The sequence below is a fragment of the Fusarium subglutinans genome (genome assembly GCF_013396075.1).
Source record: "Fusarium subglutinans strain NRRL 66333 chromosome Unknown NRRL66333_c0000213, whole genome shotgun sequence".
NCBI classification, from domain to species: Eukaryota; Fungi; Ascomycota; class Sordariomycetes; order Hypocreales; family Nectriaceae; genus Fusarium; species Fusarium subglutinans.
Window position 1 is genome coordinate 64,786 of NW_023502276.1, and position 18,669 is coordinate 83,454.

The window sequence follows — 18,669 nt, forward strand, 5'->3', positions numbered from 1 at the left end:
ACGATACACATGGATTGGATTGGAATGGTAACGGAATTGGGCGGATCATGGGGAATTGGGCATCTACGGAACCACGGGAACGGGAACGGCAACGGCAACGGCAACATTACAGAATATCATCATACCCGGCGTAATCTAATCTGATTAATTCTTTCACCGACATTACTGCTCTCAAATTCTCCCGCTGATACCCCTAAATTAAGGGTTCTGTGCTAAGCGGTACCCAGTGTCCATTAGGAATGTGAACGGAACAATGTCGTTGACTGGGCGAGTGACATGTTGTTTCATTTGGAGGTCTAAGACATGCATGCACGCATGCGTCCATCCTCGCTTCTCGCTACTATATTCTAGATTGCTGCTAATCTTTTAGATCCAACCGGCGTAAACGTCCAGACTCTCGGAGCGAACTCCCTCCATCTCCCCCTTGACGCCTAGTAGCTTGACCTTTGTACCCTTCTCCTTAGCCCACTTGTCCAAGAACTCCTCAACTCGCTGCTTCGTCTCCTCATCATCCTTCATCAGGAGAGCCAGTGCATCGTAGCCGCCCGCACCAGGGACGACACCACCGTAGACCCCCTCGACGGTGCTGACGGCGTCGAGGAGCTCTGTCTGGCTCTCGGGCTCGATGGGGACGTCGCTGGCGCTACCCATTTGTCTAATCATTTCTCGAACAGCTGTGATCTTCCCCGGCAGATTCTCGACGTCGCCAGCATTCAGAGTAGCAATCAACTGCTCATTGCGCTTCTGGAGCTCATCCCAAAGCTTTTTTGACTCTTCTGGGTTTGATGACCTCCACTTGAGGACCTTCTTGACCATACCAACCGTCTTGCTTCCACAGTCCACATCGCACATACGCAGAACAACACCCTTGGGCATGATGACTGCATCCTTGAGAACCTCTACATCCCAAGCAGACTCGCCGTCAACGAGCTTGACCAACGCGTCTGCGAATCCGGCCGCACCGGGCTCGGGAATTGAAGACAGTGTCTCGGGAGAGAAGCGCCTGTATCTGCAGGATCCGTAGACAGCGGTTGCAACGTCGAATCCCGAACCGACCTTACCTTGCGCAGCACAATGGGCAGCCTGAGCCAGGTTGTGAAGCGTCCTCTTGCCCTGGTCAGACTGAATATTGAAGAGGTCTTGTGGTAGGTAGTGAGCCAGTAGGGCAGCAGTCAGTGAAGTGACGAGAGCAGCAGATGAGCCAAGACCTGTCTTGTTAGCGTCTCCCAAGGTCACAGGGAACTTGGCAAAGCGCCCTTGGCGTGTGCTCTCGGATTCAGAGTGCGAGTAGTAATCATTGTCTGCGAGAATGATGAGGCGAGCAGATGCCATGCTGTGACTGGGACGGTGCTTGGCCAGTCGGTCGATGTAGGTGAGTGCATAGCTGAGAGTTGTCTCCACGAAGGGATTGGGGTTGATTTGTGCTCCGCTACTGATGAGTGAGTAAGATGAAGTAAATTGCGTATATGATAGAGATTCCCGCGAGAATTTCGTGGTTAGCCTTGCTTATGTGATGATTGTCATCCAACCCATTATGAACTCCCCTCTCTTTGAGGACTGGCAACTCATCCAGTCTCATCGACGGGGACATAGCCTCGCATTATTCACTCATTTATATGAAGAAAAAGTTACTTACACCTGCAACTGGGTAACTTTGATACCACCTCCCTCACCAGCCAGGTGGTAACCATACCGCCACTGTGCCTCGAGGAATTGCGGGCTGTCAACCACAATCTCAGTGAGCTGAACACCAGCAGTCGTGTGAATGTCTCCAGCAATAATGTTGATACGAGCGTCGAGGCCGAATACAAAAGCCGTGTACTCCTGATCCAGTACGAGGTATCCGCCAGCGAGGAAGACCTTGCCGGGAGCTGAGACAGCGATGGTGGGGTGGTGTAGGGACATTGTATCTGTGATATTTATCTAAGAAGCCTTAAATTGGCAGAAAATGAGAAACGATAGATACTCCGGTGGTTTGGTCGAACAATAGACAATGAAAACAGTCACTCTCTCAGTCGCGAGTAAGCTCCTTACTTTGAATGCATGAGCAACGCAACCCAACACAACAGATGAGAAGAATCATTAAACTCCAGCGGGGCCTCATTTCTAGACTGTACAGTGCATACGTCACTCTAACACTGTACCAATAACAGCAGAATTCACCAGAGTTTCAACCAAAACTGACGCCAACAGTATCGTGATGATGCCAATTACACGTCATGCTGCTTGCTACGTTTCCCATTCAGGATATGACAACTTTGGACATAACCATAGAAACCTTATGGGCTCAAATTGCATCACTACAAGGACACCTTTTTTGGATGGCAAAGTTGCCATTTCTTCGTTTCTTGTATTGTATTGGTGGTACAAGCAGCAGGACCACATGCTCTGCTTTTCCTTAACCAATTCTCTTCTTGGCCTTCATCTCTCCTCCCAGCTGGCCCTGTTCCCTGGCTCCTTTGGTCCCTCTATGCTGCTGAAATGTAATGTAATGTAATATAATGATTTCCCTTTCTTGGAGTGGTGATGATCTATCCAGGGAACGTTCGGCCCCTAAACTCAATCATTCAGAGGCAAACGCTCCACGTAAGTCCCATTTTGATTCCCAAACGCCGTCCCTTTCCAGGGCCCAAGAAGATCCAAAACCTCTCGAGTATGACATTTCATCAAAATGCCTTCCCTGTAAAAAGACAACCAGCCCGACCCAGCCAACCCAACCCAATCCCACCTTCTAACCAGTACAATAGGGTATCAAACAAATTACGCCAACATTAAAATAACATTACCACACTCTCATCACGAATCCCACACCGTAACAGCCGTCTATTCCGAAACATCATGTCCTCCGCCAAGAAGCTCCAGGACCTTGTTGACGACAGCACTGGGGTAACCGCGGGTGAGCATCTCACCGACAACACCCTTGGCCTCCTCTCGCTGCTCAACAGCCAGGTAAGCTCGGGTCATAGCTTCATATGTGCTAGGTTCGCGCTTCTCTCGGCCAACCGCATCGTAGATACCTTGAGCTTTCTCAATCTTCTTCTCAGCAGCCCAGCCGTGAATCAAAGTGTTGGCGATATAAGGAGTTAGTTCCACGCCCTTGCTTCGCATGTGAGCAAGCACAGGCTCAGAAGCAGCAACCTGGTGGTTGGCAACCATGGCCTCAAATAGAGCTTGATACAAGCTGGCACTGATGGGGACAAGAGACTCCTTGACAACAGAATCAAACATCTTCATGGCACCTTCCATGTCGTGGAGAACACATCCCCTGGCGTGAATGAGAGAAGCATAGTGAACAGGCTCAACGCGTTGACCAGAGGCACGAATCATACCAAGGACCTCCTCAGCAGCATCCATGTCAACAGGATCAAGAGTAGCGTGGGTATCGACCAGAAGCTTATAGGTATGGGCGGTAGGGGCAATGCCCTTGGCCTTCATGCGCTCGTAGTAAGCCAAGACCTTGGTCTTATCTCGCTTTGTGGTCAGGAAGAATTGCATCATACTGTTGTAAGGAGCAGGACGAGCCTTGTAGTTGGGCATCGCCTCCATCTCATCAAACAATGTTTCGGCAAACTTCTCATCACTGACTCGGCAGAGTGCATTGACAATGGTACCATAAGTGACCGATGTAGGTTTGATTCCGAGAGCTCTCATCTCAGCAAAGTAGAAAAGGCAGTCGTCAATGCGGCGAGCCTTTCCAAGCTTTCCAATGAGAGCGTTATACAAGAATGAACTGGGTTCGACGCCTTCAGCCTTTGCCCGGTGGAAGATACGGACAGCCTCAGAAGCCTCGTCAAAAGTCTTAGTCGAATCCTTGAGCGTAGTGATGTAGAGACCGAAAGTATTGGCAGAAGGACTAGCGCCGATTTCCAACAGCTCCTGGTGAAACTGCTCAGCTCGTCCTCGGTTACCCACAGTCAGACAAGCGCCGACCATAGCATCAAGAATGCTAGACCATCCATAGCGAACAACAGCATACTGGGGCATGATGGGCATATCAGTGCGAGCCATGCTAAGAATGTCATGGCAAAGATCGAACTTGCCATCACGAGTAGCAGCAGAAATAAGCTTGGCGTAGGTAATGTAACGAGGATGTCGGCCAGCACGTCGAATGTTGCGGAATCGGTTTAGTGCCTCACTAAGACGAGGTCCCTTGCGACCATGGTGGCCCTCAAGATCGTCCGCAATAAGGGAGGATCCCTTAAAGTCAGTGTTGTGGGCGTAAGGGTCGTAGGTATCCTCGAAGGTGGAAACTACAGGAGTCGACAGATAAGGAGAAGCGGACATGGGCTGGAAGCTGGCAACTTGAGAAGCAATCTCGCGGGGATCGGGGATGCCACGGGTCTCCATAAATCGAGTGACGAATTCAACTCCCTCATCGACCTCTTCAACAAGATGAGGTTGAGTCTGAGAAACAGAAGCGCGAATACGCTGGAACATCATCTCGGACTGAGCCAGTCCCTCGGCAACTTGGCCAGAGCCAATCATGGCCACGGCATACATAGCTGTAGGCTCGATGAAAGTAAGATCCACCTGCACACCGGGGTTACATAAGACTTGCCAGTACTTGGAGGCACCAACAACATCGGTCTGACGGACATTCATAGCGAGGAGAGCGGTCGCGGGAGTGATCAGATCGTCCGCGTAAGGAGGCATGGCACTGTAGGCTGCGACAGCGGTGTCTGTATCACCCTTATCGGCAGCAATAGTTGCAATCTCACTCATGGCCTTGACACGAGCTTCATCCGCGACGGATCGAGCCCATTCTAAAGCCTCCTGGTAGATGCCTCGGGTAATTAAACCCTTGACGAAACCGGTGGTGATCAGAGCATCCTTAATATCAGCAGCGCGGACACCATATTGGTCGACAATCTTCTGAAAGAACTTCATGGCGCCTTCAATCTTGTCAGTGACCACGTAGGCATTGATGACAGCGGCATAAACCTCAGCATCGAGTCGGTCGTTGAGAGTGGTCTCTCCATCATCGTGGGCAATGGCCAGGTTGCGGTATTCGTTGTAGCATTCGACAGCACTGACCAGATCTCCGGACGAGGCGAAAGCAGTGATCATGGTGGGAAACAGAGCAGCGTAAGGGACGATTTGGCTTCCCTCCATGTGCTCATAAAGACGTAGCATATCATCGACACGTCCAGCTTTGGCACAGGCCGTAATAAGCTGATGGTAAGTCTCGGTGGTGAAGTTGGCGGCATCAGTGTTAACTGAGGTGTCAAACAGCTGGATTGCAAGATCGAGGCGGTCGTCCTCGCAAAGAATGGCATGCTCGAGTTCATGAGACGCAAGCATGAATTGGCCAACCTGGTCCATGCCACCAAACCGAACTCGCTTGGCCTCCAAGCCAGCCTTCAATTCAGCAACCTCGAGGCATCGGGATGCCAGCAGGCCAACGAGAATGTTAAAGGTCTCGGCATCTGGTGAGACCTTCCTCCTAAGCATGTCGGCATAAACGTCGAGAGACTTGGATACAATCTCAATCTTCTTCATAGGGATATGGATAGCCGACAGGAGGAGAGCATTGTAGGCACCGGCGATGGGCTGCACGCCAGTCGCCAGCATTGCCTCAAAGACTGCGGGAATTTCAACATATCGGCCATTCTCAGCGAGCTTGTGAAGATGATCGGCATAAGACAGGGACTGAGGGTCCACAGGAGGAGTGAAGCTGCGAGCAACACTTGCTGGAGTTTGGGACCTGGAAATCACTGGAGATCGTGACTTGAAGCCAAGACTAGAGACGGGGCGTCCTTCAGAAGCAGCATTCTCAGCTGCTTCCTGTAAGCTCCGTACCTCTATCTCCCTCTCGAGCGCAGCATCGATATGCGCAAGAGCTGCCTGATCCTCAATCGACAGGTTCGATTTGACCTCAGCATCCTCAATCAACGCCTCCTCGAGAACATCCTTGGAGAGTCCCTGGTCCTTGGTGAGAATGGAAGCGGGAGTTGGCTTCCATTCAATGCTCTTCTGAAAGTCGAATTGGGTCCATTCGGAATCAATTTCACCGGTGGCCTGCTGGTGCTGTAGGGCCTCGAAGTACGCGTCTAAACCTCCATGGTTCTGGGCAGGGCGGAGCTCAACGGATGGGAGGCCCGAAGAAGCTGTGCGCTCAGTGTGGAAAGCAGAGTGAAGCTGAAGGTTAGAGAAGCGACCAAGTCGGTTGGTCTTTCGTCGTACAAAGCTAGGTCGGTTCTGAGAGTTGAGGACGTGAGGGTGAGCGGCAGCAACAACGGATTGAGCGTAACCGTGTGTTGTAATAGACTTTGCGAATGTTGATCCTTGACGGACGAAATTCGAGTAAAGGCTGGAGTATGTGGGCATTTAGAAACCACCCAAGGGGGGAAGAGAGGAGACTAAAGAGCCTCTGTGTCAGTAACAAGAACAATCAGGGGATTGATCACGATGCGTCTCAAGTATATCCAACTGCCATTGGCATTGTGCCTGAGCAATGCCAAACCTGGTGTGCAGTGGAACGATTATGAGATATGTGTCGGGCCATGCGATCTGGGGAGGCGTGGAGGAACGGCAGTGGTGTGTGGTGGACCAACAAAACGCGACAATGGAGTTCGAGGTGGCACTTACATTAGAAAAAAAGAGGAAATATCAATTGCAGGTTCATTTGACAGCAAGGACGCCGTCAAACAAACGCGCAGACCAGATTGATAGAATAATTATGAAGGGGGAGGGAAGATGCGAAGAAACGAGAAGAGATCAGATCGAAAAAAAGAGACGAGGGAAAAAAAATTAAGTCGTCTGGGGTTGGTCGTCTTGTCCTCGGGTGTTAGGATGGAAGACGAGGGTGAATGAATATTCGACATGGACCCGGACCTTAGGGTCGGGGGAGTGGCTGCCTTTTTTTCTCTTTGCCTGAGGTGCAGTGGAGTGGATACCTTGGCGACACTCTTACTGCCAAAGTGCCCAGTTACGTAGAAAAATGTATGCGTCAAGAGGCAGCTTACAAGAGTCAGTGTGGGGAAACACTCGCTGGAGCCCTCACGACGGAGCTTGTTACGGTCATCTATCCACTGAAGGAGCTTCCTCCACGGTCTGTTATCGCTACAAGGTACTTGGACGCTTCTGTAGCTGCAAGTACCTATCGATGATGGTTGCGCGGCCATAGCGGCCTTGTCGGGGCGCGGAGTTCGGGTCGTTGTTGGATGCGGCCTATTCAGACTCCACAGTGGCTCTTCTGTGGGTGTCGACAGGGGTTAAGTGTGCTCTTCCAGCTTGTGGGTGCCTGGACTCCATCGGAGAGAAGCAGATTCTGGAATGAGTCAAGGCTTGGGCCTTGGGGCCTGTAAACAAAGTTATCTCCATCCTGCCCCGTCTCTTTTTCTCTTAGTCACTGAAGCTCCCTAGAACCTCCGGAGGCAAAGCTTCCATGTGACGAGTTGAGCTCGAGGTGAATAAATGAGTGACAGAGATACAGAAGAATGCAACCATTTTGTTTGCGGGGGGATCTAATGCATGTGGCATCGATTCATACTGCTTAGTCTATTACACGCGCATTCACACCGATCATTGATCCTAGAAACCATAGATGCTTGAATTCCCACCGCTCGCATAATGTATCCATCCTAGCCATCTATGAGCAGAATATTCAGCACTGCGAGCACCAAGACCACTTGGTCCTGGCGTTCGAAGAATCCGTTGGAAGAGCTTCATATTGGCTCGGCTCGACCAATCAGCTTTCATCGAATTTTGGAAACTCCCTCTCGTCCGGTAATGAAGTTTTTTCTTCCTTGCTTTTTATAGTGGTATCTTTTATTTCGTCGACCTCATCAATTGCTTTTTCTGTGGAGGATCATCAGAAAACACAAATCATATCATCCATATCTGAACTACAACATACATATTTTCGTACGCAGCCATTTTCCTAGTTTCCACTCTTTTATTTAAAAAGTGCATCCGCATTGACGGACCCTTCTTCTCACGCGACCCTTAGTCTGCCCCGTACGTAAGTGACGATTTTAGCGAGGAGCGGAACCGTTTTCTAGACCAGAATTCTCAGAACATGCATCCATCATCGACTTCGTCCACGGCCAGGGCCAAGGGTCTCGAGAGTCATTGACTAATCAGCCACCAACTTTTCGATCTCTAATGGTGGCCAGGGCGAGAACAAACCGGTGCTTTTTATCCAGCCCTCCCTGTCTTAGGCATTGATCTAATGTGCTTCTATTGGTCAAGGTCTGTCTTTTCCCGTTAGCGTTGAGACTTGGTGGGAGAAGCCGGAACTCCACGTCCAGCCTGTCGGGTCACTGCCAGATGTCTCTCCAGAGGACACTTGTATAAGTGCTAGCCCTCCAAGGGCCTTCTAACAAGGATATTTCAGTTTTATTCAGCTTAACTTCTCTTTGTGTTTGACGTGACGGACAGGGCATTGTGAAGGTGGATCTCAGCAAAGAACCATTCATGATAGTGGAATTACTGATATTATGAAACGTAAAGTTTTGGCAATATCCTCGGTCATAGATATTGTTGAAAACTTGGTTCATGAATTAGAGCCATTACACCGCGAAGAAACATCACGAAATCGAGAGTTTGGTGGAGTCTACACAAGGTGTGGCGAAAGCTTGTAAGCTCAACCAGGCTGTGTGCAAATACCAGCCGTCAGCTGCTACAGTGTTGCAGCAGAGTGAAACGCACAGCACCTTTCAAGAAAGGTATCAAAAGTACTATATTGTACCTACTCACGCCCCAAAGTCTCACCGGATTCTCTGGCGCCGGGGCAAGTAGTGCAACTCCGCCAGGGTTCCGTTTGCCCTAGCCACAGCCTCTCTGTCAGAAGTTCAGAACAGAACAACTAGCATTTTGTTCATGATGACAGTCATTGTATCCGCAGTGTGGCAACGTCAGCGAGCGTCTTATCAGTCCAAGCCTCATGAGGAATGTGAAAGAAAGATCAAAGCTCTGGTTTTGCTTCACTTGGGGAATATTATCACAAGAAACTACCTGTTATAGAAGCATCTAGTCATAAGGGCTAACATAAAAGGACTCTTGAAATAATGATGAATTTTCGTGAATAATCACACTGACCTATGATACAGAATTCCGTCCCAGACTTATTCCCAGCCATCTAAGGTCAGGACTATGGAGAAGTGGCAGAACAGTCCTGCCACAGGGCTGCAATTTTGGTCCGTCACAGGATCACTATCAACGAAAAATACCCGTTTACAACGGATGCCACGGATCACTATGGGTTATGGCTGCAAATCCCCTGGCTTTTCGCTTGTCATCCTTCAGGGCCTAAGATGACGGGTTAATAGCCGAGTCCGATCGGGTGTAAGCACATGCCCGGCATTTTCGCTTCTAAGTCCATGAATATCCGTCCTCGAGTTAGCGATTTGGAGATTTGGAGATTGGAGTGCTATCTGATGGTTTGCCCGGCTATCAATAGACTATCGCTTATCAATCTGTGACAGTCTCCGGGGCGGGATGCAAAATGTTGATCACCTCCGGCACGACGGAGCAAAGTTACGAGCGGCTTATGGAAGGGGGCATGTTTTACTCCGAACTAGAGGTACTTATCCTCAATGACATACATAGACAAGTCAGGTCTGTGGCATTCGTATGTAGTTGACGTGTAACTACAACCCTCGATGCCTCACGGCTTGCGCATACCTGACGTAGCACTGATTTACCAAAGGGTTTATGCTTCCATAGATTAATAAGATTGCGATGTGTATCACATGTAGGAGTAGGATCGTTACAGTATTGGCATTCGCAAGGCCTCCCTTTGCTGACGCGGACCGAATTCGCGATTCTGTGGGATCGAGGATATGCCTCGTCGCACCTCATTAAACTCTCTGCGTCATCTCGTATCGATCTCTGCCTCTTGAGGAATCTCGGGGAATTTGAGATGACTCAAGAGGCTGTCGGTCATTTGACAACGTAGACCCGGGACTTTTCGATGTGCATCGCCCGGAGTGCCCTGGAATGTTTAGACTCCCGCTGTCAGTGGTCATGAGAAAGTTTTCAGTTCCCGTCATGACAACTTTGCTTCGGATTTACGAAGGAGCTTCTTTATTTTTATTTTTTGGCTCACCCTGTCAAACTGTAACCATGAAGCCAGCCAGGCTTACCAGGGCAGAGCTGCTGAGATCTGAGAGTATAGACCGTATCCATAATGCTTATCGATAGAATCTAGATAAGATAAGATACTCCACTCTTATTTTTTTTCTTGCGCATTGTATCGAGAATCTAATCGCCCATGTGAAAGCTCTATAGCAACACCAACATCACAATCATGGCTGACGATGGAATGCTTCTGAATTTTGACCTAGGGTCAGGTCCAATTAAACCCCAGGTCAAGTTTAAGGGCGGTCGATGGCGTGATAGGAAGCAGGCAGAGAAGTCGGCGAGGATAGCTTCTGGGAAGACACCACAAGCCAAACCTTCTGGAGACGGATTTGATGAGGGCAGGTCATCAAAACGTCAAAGAACAGACGATGGAGGAGGGGATCACTCATTCGATCACAAATCAATGGGCAGACACAGTTCGCGACCAAGGTCCACAGACAATGATGGCCACGGAGGTTCAGGCCAGCCTCGCAACCAGCAGTCAGATCGCAAAAGACAAGTCATCTCCCGACTCTTCTCATTCAACCCCGCACAGACGACAGAGGAGGAGGAAAAGCAGACAGAATGGACAGCTCCCGAAGCCACCAATGCGCCTTTATCAGATGTTGCGAACTTCGGTACATTGACGATTTCTGCCCGACTTGTTGATGAGCTTGGCAAGATGAACCTGGAGCGACCAACGGCTATTCAGAATAAGGTGGTTCCGCACATGTTAACAAGTAGCTCCGATGCCTTTGTGCAAGCCGAAACTGGTTCCGGAAAGACTTTGGCATACCTGTTACCTATCTTACATCGTGTTCTACTTCTCAGCGAAAAGGGGAAGGCTCAGATTCATCGAGATTCTGGTGCTTTTGCCATTATCGTTGCGCCTACTCGTGAACTTGCAAAACAGGTTCACACAGTTCTGGAGAAGCTCATTCGACCGTTCCCATGGCTCGTCTCGACAGCAATTACCGGAGGAGAATCTAAGAAGGCGGAAAAGGCTCGCATACGGAAGGGTGTCAATTTCCTGGTTGCTACTCCCGGACGACTTGCTGATCATATCGACAATACAAAGGCGCTTAGCCTCAGCACGGTTCGATGGTTGATTCTTGATGAAGGTGATCGGCTCATGGATCTGGGTTTCGAGGACGACTTGAAGAAGGTTATCACAGCTATCAAGGCGGTTGATGTATCCGACAAACTACCCGATGGAACACCGCTCACGGCCCTACCCGAACGAAGAGTTACAGTGCTGTGTTCAGCGACAATGAAGATGAACGTACAGAAGCTGGGAGAGATGAGTTTGGCGGATGCGACATTCCTGACAGCAAAGAAGGAGGAGATGGACCTTGATGTGGAAAATACGGAAATGAAGGCGCCCGCACAGCTGCACCAGTACTACTCTATTGTCCCAGCCAAGCTACGACTCGTTACTCTCATCTCGTACCTCAAGGCAACATTCTCTCGGCGTGGAAAGACTATGAAGGCGATTATCTTCATATCATGTGCCGACTCTGTCGACTTCCATTACGAACTGTTGCGAGACCCCAACAATAATGAGGCACCTGTCGCAGGCTCCAAGGATGCAGAGTCGGTTTCGAAGACAGTGGCAAAAGCAGCATACATCACTTCACCAGCAAGTCCTGAGGTCGTTCTGCACAGGATGCATGGATCTTTGTCACAACCCATTCGTACAGCTACATTGCGATCGTTCTCAGCTTGCAAGTCTCCATCTCTTCTGATCACCACCGATGTTTCCTCGCGTGGTCTCGATATTCCGTCGGTCGATCTGGTCATCGAGTACGACCCTGCGTTCAGTTTCGCCGATCATATCCATCGTGTTGGTCGTACTGCTCGTGCTGGTCGACCCGGTGATGCTTTGTTATTCCTGCTTCCCGGAACCGAAGAAGGATACATCGAACTCATGAAAGCGCCAACGCCACCAACTCCGCAATCCTACGACTCTATTCTCCAGAAGGGAATGATGACGAAACTCGAATTCCCGGTCGAGACGTCCGCGAAACCGGAGGAGGGGCAATCTTTCCATGACAAGGCGGAGGCCCTTCAGCTGCACATTGAGCAACGTCTCCTGACGGACACCAAGCGACTAGAACTTGCTCGAAACGGCTTCAAGTCTCACATTAGGGCATATGCTACGCATACCAAGGAGGAGAGGAAGCACTTTGACATTTCAGAATTGCACTTGGGACACACGGCAAAGAGCTACGGTCTGAGAGAGGCACCTGGCGGCATCGGCGCAGGTGTGGAGAGGAAGACTAAGAAGCGGACGAATAAGGGTGTCGAGAAGAATACAGAACAGGCAACTGGAGATGAGAGGCAAAACCAGAACATTATCAGGAAGAAGAGTATGATGCTGATGAATTCCGCGGCAGACGAGTTCAATATTGGTTAGGTAGCGCATTCCTTGGTTCAGTTGAGTTTTTTTAGAGCAGCATAACTAAAAGCCGGGCATGATCATCATGCCCATGATGATCTTTCCACATCTTCCTATGACATTACACATCTATTCACATGGTGCTCCTGCGTGCGCGTCCAACGTCATGGCCTTCCAAGGTCTTGTCTCCATGACGATAAAACTCAGCATCTCGCATCGCACAGAGATCTCAAGGTGCGCATCGAAACCTGCACAATATAAGTCGCGATTCTCTAGCTCGACCAGTCACAGCCTCACAGTCTGACAGCTAACGGACAAATGCGCCACAATGGGCATCTCTCCGGCCTTTCAAGCGGTCCAGGTCCAGAACATGACATAAACTCACCATAGCAGTTGTCAGGACATGCCTGCTAGTGGTGCTCTTCTGCCCTATAAAATCGCTGATCAGGGACACCTCTGCATGCATCTCAAACATCGGAATGCGTAATTATGTATCGAGGGACGTCATTTTAGAGGTGTGGTGTGGCTGGTGTGGTTAGATGCTGATCCAATGAACCCGGCCGACTGACGTCATTAGGTGATCCAACCTGGCTGATGATTTACAGGACAAGATATTGTTGAGATTCCGATGAGAACAAGAGATATATTTAAGAGAGGCTTCTTTCCACTGATTCTAGAGTTATTTATCTGCAATCTACAAGACTCCAAGCCTCAAAATAAGTTTCAAGATACAAGCACCACACTGCCAAAACCAAAACACCATCACTAAAACACCACCACCACAATGAACAACAAGAACAACAACAACCCTGCCGGTAACGTTGGCGAAACCGTCGGGGGAGGCCTTAACTTCCTCACCTCCACTGTTGGCAATACCGTAGGGGGACTTGGGCGTACCGTAGGAAACGTTACCGGAGCTGCTACGCGTGGTCTTGGAGATACAGTAACCTCCGCGACTGGCGACGCTGGCCGCCCTCTCGGGGACGGAATTGGCAATCTGGGGACAGGAGTTCAGGGCGGACTCGACAGCATCTCCAAGGGTGTCGAGAATGCTGGACAGTGGAAGAAGCAGTAACGAACACAACCATATGACGATAACGGGAGGAGTTGAAGAATGTAATTATCTGGGACTATCGCGACGGAGCGTAGGATCACGACTTGAGTTAATATGAACACAACTTATGTTAAACATAACATCATCATCTCTTCGTAACATGAGTATGCATATTGGCATTCAATACCCAATATTGCCCCCCGATGCCCTGCCTAGGGGAGGAAAGAAAATTCAGGACCTTGATCCTAAAAGACATAAAGACGTAAAGAAACTTAGGATAAATTTAGGTAGTCTTACTAAATTTAGGATATCTTTTGTTGGGTTTATTTGTCTGGGTCCCCTTACCCCCCGAGGCCTGGTTCCTAACAGCTCAGAGACAGTGACGGTTTGTGTTTCATTAGTGCTCATTATGGGTAGAAGTTTGGGTATATTCATATTACTCCCTGCAGGAGACCGTCTGTCTGCGTTTAGGTATACATAATGTTTCATGACTAGTAACTCGCTAGCTGAAGCAAATATAATGCCTCTAGGGCTGGAATCGTAACACAATGTTAATCGTCAGGAGCCTCTCCTACATCATCAGACCGCCAAAGAGGGCAGCAATGGCACCGCTCATAAGACCCCATTGGATCTGTCCTCGAGCCTCGATACCAGCGTTGCCGCTTTCTGTTGCTGAAGCGCTGGCAGCAGTTCCGCTCTCTGTAGCAGTGGCGGTAGCGGTACCTGAGGTAGAACCTGAGGCGCTTCCTGTCTCAGCGGCGCCAAGCTTGCCTCCCCCGGTAGACTTGGGAGCAGAGCTATCTTCAGAGTCGGCGGCGGCCTTGGCGTAGTTGTCAAAGCTCTTGGCACCGCTGGTACTATTCGTTTGTTAGCATATATAATGTTGATTACAAGATAGTGCAACTTACGGAGCATTCACAGCTCCAACCATTCCACCTTGACAATGTCCCTGGACAGCGCAGTAGTACCAAATGGGATCCTCGGTCTTGACCTCGATGGTGAAGACCTTATCGCTGACCTTGGTCTTGACATTCTGGTCGCCGCTGAAGAATGCAGTGCTGTTGATGGGCTCACAGGGCTTGGCAAAGCTACTCTGGGCAACGGAGTGGAAGCCTTCATAGAAGTGGAACTCGATAGTGTCTCCCACCTTGGCTGAGGTCTGGGCAGGACTGAAGTTTAGGCCGCCGTCTCCGACCTTGACGACGTGGACGGCAGCAGAGACGGTGCTGGCGGAAAGGGCCAAAAGCTTGATTGGAGAGGGCATTTTGGTGATGTTAGATGGTAGTGATAGCGGAGGTTGGTGATGCTGAGGGTGGTCACGTGATGGTGGTGGTTGATGATGGGTTTGGAACTGTTTGTTTGAATGGGTTGGATGTTTGTTATGTTTACAAGTTTGAGTGTGAGTGTGCAAGTGTTTGTTGATGATACAATCCCATTCTTGGTAGTTCATCCCTCCTCTTTATAGTCATTCCAACTGATGCCAATTATATGAAGTCGACTTTAACTTCGTCCCCTGTAGGGTCCTCTAGGGTGGTCTGCTAACCTCAAACCAGGATGAAGCACAGGGGCGGCCGCCCTACCCCAAAGGCCCAAACATTCATTTAGTAGGCCAGGCAGGACAACAAACAGGTGAACTGAGACACAGCCCTCGGCATATCTGTGGCTTCTATGCTAGGGTTCCAGCGGCTCCGTATCGTCGCGGACAGTTTGATGCCCCCGAACCAAAATTGGTTTCGTTTAGTGTTTTCTGTTTGACCTTTCTCCTCGAAACTCTCTGAGCGCTAGATCAAACCGGGTCCCAGACCGAGCCGAGACTCCCTGTGTAGCAAGCCATGGTGAAGCGTCTCTAATTGACTTTGTCCCGGCAACTTGGTGCCGTGAGCGCGCACTCTGAAGCGCCCTGGCTTACACGTTTTACTTGTGTGCCAATGGAGGTAAGCCACTGCCGTGATATCCAATATTGTATTGGGCATTGAACTAACTAGGCTACAAGTATGCTGACGTTGAAATGTATTCATAGATCTCACTGTTAGCTTTGAGGTGCGCAATACTTGGTCCGAATTGTTTGTTGTGTATAACGTTAAGCGCTGGTCCCTTTGTTCATCGAATACGAATCCCACTTTCTCGCCGATTTTAAGACAAGCATATCCGCAATTCAGATCTGAAGTTCTGAACGGTCGAACTACCGAAGCTAGCAGGACGCACCCTGGCCCTCGGTTCGCCTGGGATGATACGGTTAATACCATCGATGTTGTCGAAGGCGAGGCCTCCGAGAAGGTATGCATTCTCTCGTGTCAGACTCAGGATATGTCACCGTACTTTGGCGACATTGTAAGTTTGTGACTGTGGTGATGCAGATACGAGTCTTGTTTGGCCCTTAGCTCGAAAAGGCTGGCAACATCTCAACTAGTACAAACACAAAGGAAGGACTCATAACATCGAATGTAGTACTCCGTACCTACGGGGATGATTCCTAAACTTCGATAGCATGTCACTGCAGCTTCTCCGTAGCATAATAATGCCATGCCAATTTGCAAAATGAACGCCGAGATCCGCAAAAATACTACTGCAGCTTTCTTGAGTACGACTGCAAGTTTCGGTGAAGGCTGTCAGAAGCTCCATGTAATTCTCGTCGGATACCTCGCGTTCTATGATGCTGACCGAGTTCTTACCCTAAAGACATCATCATTAATCACCACAAATTCAGGCCCACTGCTATCCTCGGGCATTAATTCTCGATGTAGGAGCTATAGAATTATACTTCACGCTTGTCATCGCTTGTCATCGTAGAACACGTGGTGAGTCTCGCGAGGCTTTAGGGCAATATTTGATCTTACGGACCTGCGCCACGATCGACACGTAGGTTCTCAGGTTTGTAATGTGTTAGTAAATGTCAGCTAAGCCGTAATCACTGGCGCGGTTCAAGCTTCTCGAACAATGGTGATCGGCTGATGCTTTATTCAACTAATCGTACCTACCTACCTAGGTAGGCTTGAATGCCCAATTGAGGTAATCGCGAAGGCCAACTCGAACTCCAAAGAGACGCAGCTGAGCTGTCGCTGCTCTGCAACTTCCGAAATGTTAGCAGCACAGAGCAGCTACCTGAGGCAACAGTCACGTGCAGCTACCCATAGCTCCTCCATTGGCCTAGCAACCTTGAGGTTGTCAACAGCGCACGGGCCACCCAGAAAAACTCCTCTATATAAACTCGAGCTGCCTCTCTTCTTCTGCTCTTCTTTTCCTTTCTTCTTCATACTTACCTTGCTTGGAGTTTCCTCGCTCATGAATGAGGAACCTCAGTGTGTGACGGCCTGCATTGCACATCGCGGAGTCGTCCGCACTTCATTGTCCTTCGGGGCCATGAGAGGCGTAATTTTTGATTTATAACCCATCTTTCATTGTGCGCTCGGCTTGATGCTGGGCCATGAAGAAGGACTCAGATAGAAAAGATAACTGCTGACGTGCTGTGAGAAGTATGCAGCTTTAGGAATAGTAGTTAAAACAGGCAGTTGGAAGTTGCATGAATATTATTTAATGTAAAGACTTTATTGTTGATACTTTTGTGGCTGTTATTGGAATACCTGGATCCCATCTATTGGTCGTTACTGGGTCAAAGCTAAATAATTATTTAATGTAAATCCTGGTGTTTATTCCTTAACATTGAGGCCTGCCCTCAAATTGATCCTGCATACCCTGTTAATACCTAGGTAGGTAGGTACACTCACATTATGACCACAAGAGTGATCTCTATTAAATAGTAGCAATTGGATTTCCCAGCATTGCATTCAGCCTCTTGACCCTCTTCTCTTGTTGCTGACAAAAGTCGCCCTGTAGAGCTCCATCTTCCTCTTGCTTATTATTCTATTCGGAGTTTGAGAGATGAGCATCAACAGTGCGATACATACCCTGATAGAGATACTTAGCCATTATGTGTACAGCAGTACAGCAACCGGATTGTCATCAGGTAGGTCCATTGTGCCTATCTTCGCCTTCTTGAATTTGCCATCAATCGTTGGATCCTACATCTCGTGTACTGGGTTCTCTTATGCAATCATTTTCAATGCTATAACCATGGGTATTAGCAGTGCTCATACTTATCAGAAAAGCTGTACCTCAAGTAAGTTGCGTAAACATGATATACACTATATCTCGCAGTAAACTGGAATTAATCACAGCCTGACTGACATTAATTCCCCCTAACGATACGATTAGCCCTATGGTCGCATTGCTCTTCTGGAACTTGAAGTATTATTTTGCAGTAACTACTACCTAACGCCTTCCTAATGCCCTCCCATAAGGAAATTAGGAAAGAGCAACGGCGGCAGGACACTGGCATCACGCATTTGAACTGACCCGTCGATACCGCATACATATTTACCCTGTTTCATCAATACAGCATCGTGCAGAGATTTACTCTGCTTCGCCGACACAGCATACACACTTTCTTTGCCTCGTCGAGATAGCATACACACTTTCCCGGCTTCGTCGATATAGCATACACATATTTACGCTACTTTGTCGAAAATACAAGCACTATTAGTAGTAGCTCCAGCTCGTCGTTGCACCAGATCTTGAGCCTCCCCCCTAGGCAAGGAAAGAAAACTTAGGACCTTAACCCTAAGCGATGAAATATTTAGGTAAATCTAGCTTAAGCTTAGGTGACTTTTTATTAAGTTTATTTTGACACCTCATATCAAGTTCCGATATTTTCTTGCTCCCTCACGCCGACCTGCCGCCGCCACTGGTGCAATACCTCTGCTGGTTCGCGCAACGATAGCAGGACATCAGTATCATGCATACATTTACCATGTTTCGCCGATACGGCATACATACTTTCCCTGCTTTGTCAGAGTAAGTACTATTTCCATTTAGTCTCTTGCTTCTTGTTTGCTTTTTTCTGCTCTTCTACTATATTTTATTTATATTTATTTATAGAGATAACACTTTTCCTTAAGTAAGACATACCTTAGCTTTAGGGAACTCATACCCGCACAACCGGTAGTGCGTTTAGGGTCACGTGTTTTCCGCATAACCAGGTGTGCAAATAAGTCAGGTTAGAGGTTAAAGCGTATTTACACAACCCCTTAATATTAACTTAATTATATTAAATTTAATAGAATAGCTATTAAATTACAGTTTTAAAATAAAATTT

General features: G+C 48.7%; 5 protein-coding genes across 5 annotated transcripts; 2 read left to right on the top strand and 3 right to left on the bottom strand.

The window, feature by feature from the left end:
- Positions 1-366: 366 nt before the first annotated feature.
- FSUBG_11339 (phosphomevalonate kinase) lies at positions 367-1,905 on the bottom strand (the record flags this gene model as incomplete). Its single annotated transcript, XM_036676011.1, has 2 exons — positions 367-1,432; positions 1,637-1,905. The coding sequence occupies 2 exons, from the start codon at positions 1,903-1,905 to the stop codon at positions 367-369; spliced, it is 1,335 nt and encodes a 444-aa protein (XP_036533198.1).
- Positions 1,906-2,823: 918 nt separating this feature from the next.
- FSUBG_11340 (PPR repeat) lies at positions 2,824-6,327 on the bottom strand (the record flags this gene model as incomplete). Its single annotated transcript, XM_036676013.1, has 1 exon — positions 2,824-6,327. One exon carries the CDS (start codon positions 6,325-6,327, stop codon positions 2,824-2,826), a length of 3,504 nt encoding a protein of 1,167 aa, XP_036533199.1.
- A 3,925-nt stretch (positions 6,328-10,252) lies between these two features.
- On the top strand, positions 10,253-12,481 carry FSUBG_11341 (ATP-dependent RNA helicase DBP7; the record flags this gene model as incomplete). Its single annotated transcript, XM_036676014.1, has 1 exon — positions 10,253-12,481. The coding sequence occupies one exon, from the start codon at positions 10,253-10,255 to the stop codon at positions 12,479-12,481; it is 2,229 nt and encodes a 742-aa protein (XP_036533200.1).
- A 766-nt stretch (positions 12,482-13,247) lies between these two features.
- Positions 13,248-13,538, top strand: FSUBG_11342 (uncharacterized protein; the record flags this gene model as incomplete). Its single annotated transcript, XM_036676015.1, has 1 exon — positions 13,248-13,538. One exon carries the CDS (start codon positions 13,248-13,250, stop codon positions 13,536-13,538), a length of 291 nt encoding a protein of 96 aa, XP_036533201.1.
- Positions 13,539-14,088: 550 nt separating this feature from the next.
- Positions 14,089-14,781, bottom strand: FSUBG_11343 (extracellular serine-rich; the record flags this gene model as incomplete). Its single annotated transcript, XM_036676016.1, has 2 exons — positions 14,089-14,374; positions 14,426-14,781. 2 exons carry the CDS (start codon positions 14,779-14,781, stop codon positions 14,089-14,091), a joined length of 642 nt encoding a protein of 213 aa, XP_036533202.1.
- Positions 14,782-18,669: the final 3,888 nt, after the last annotated feature.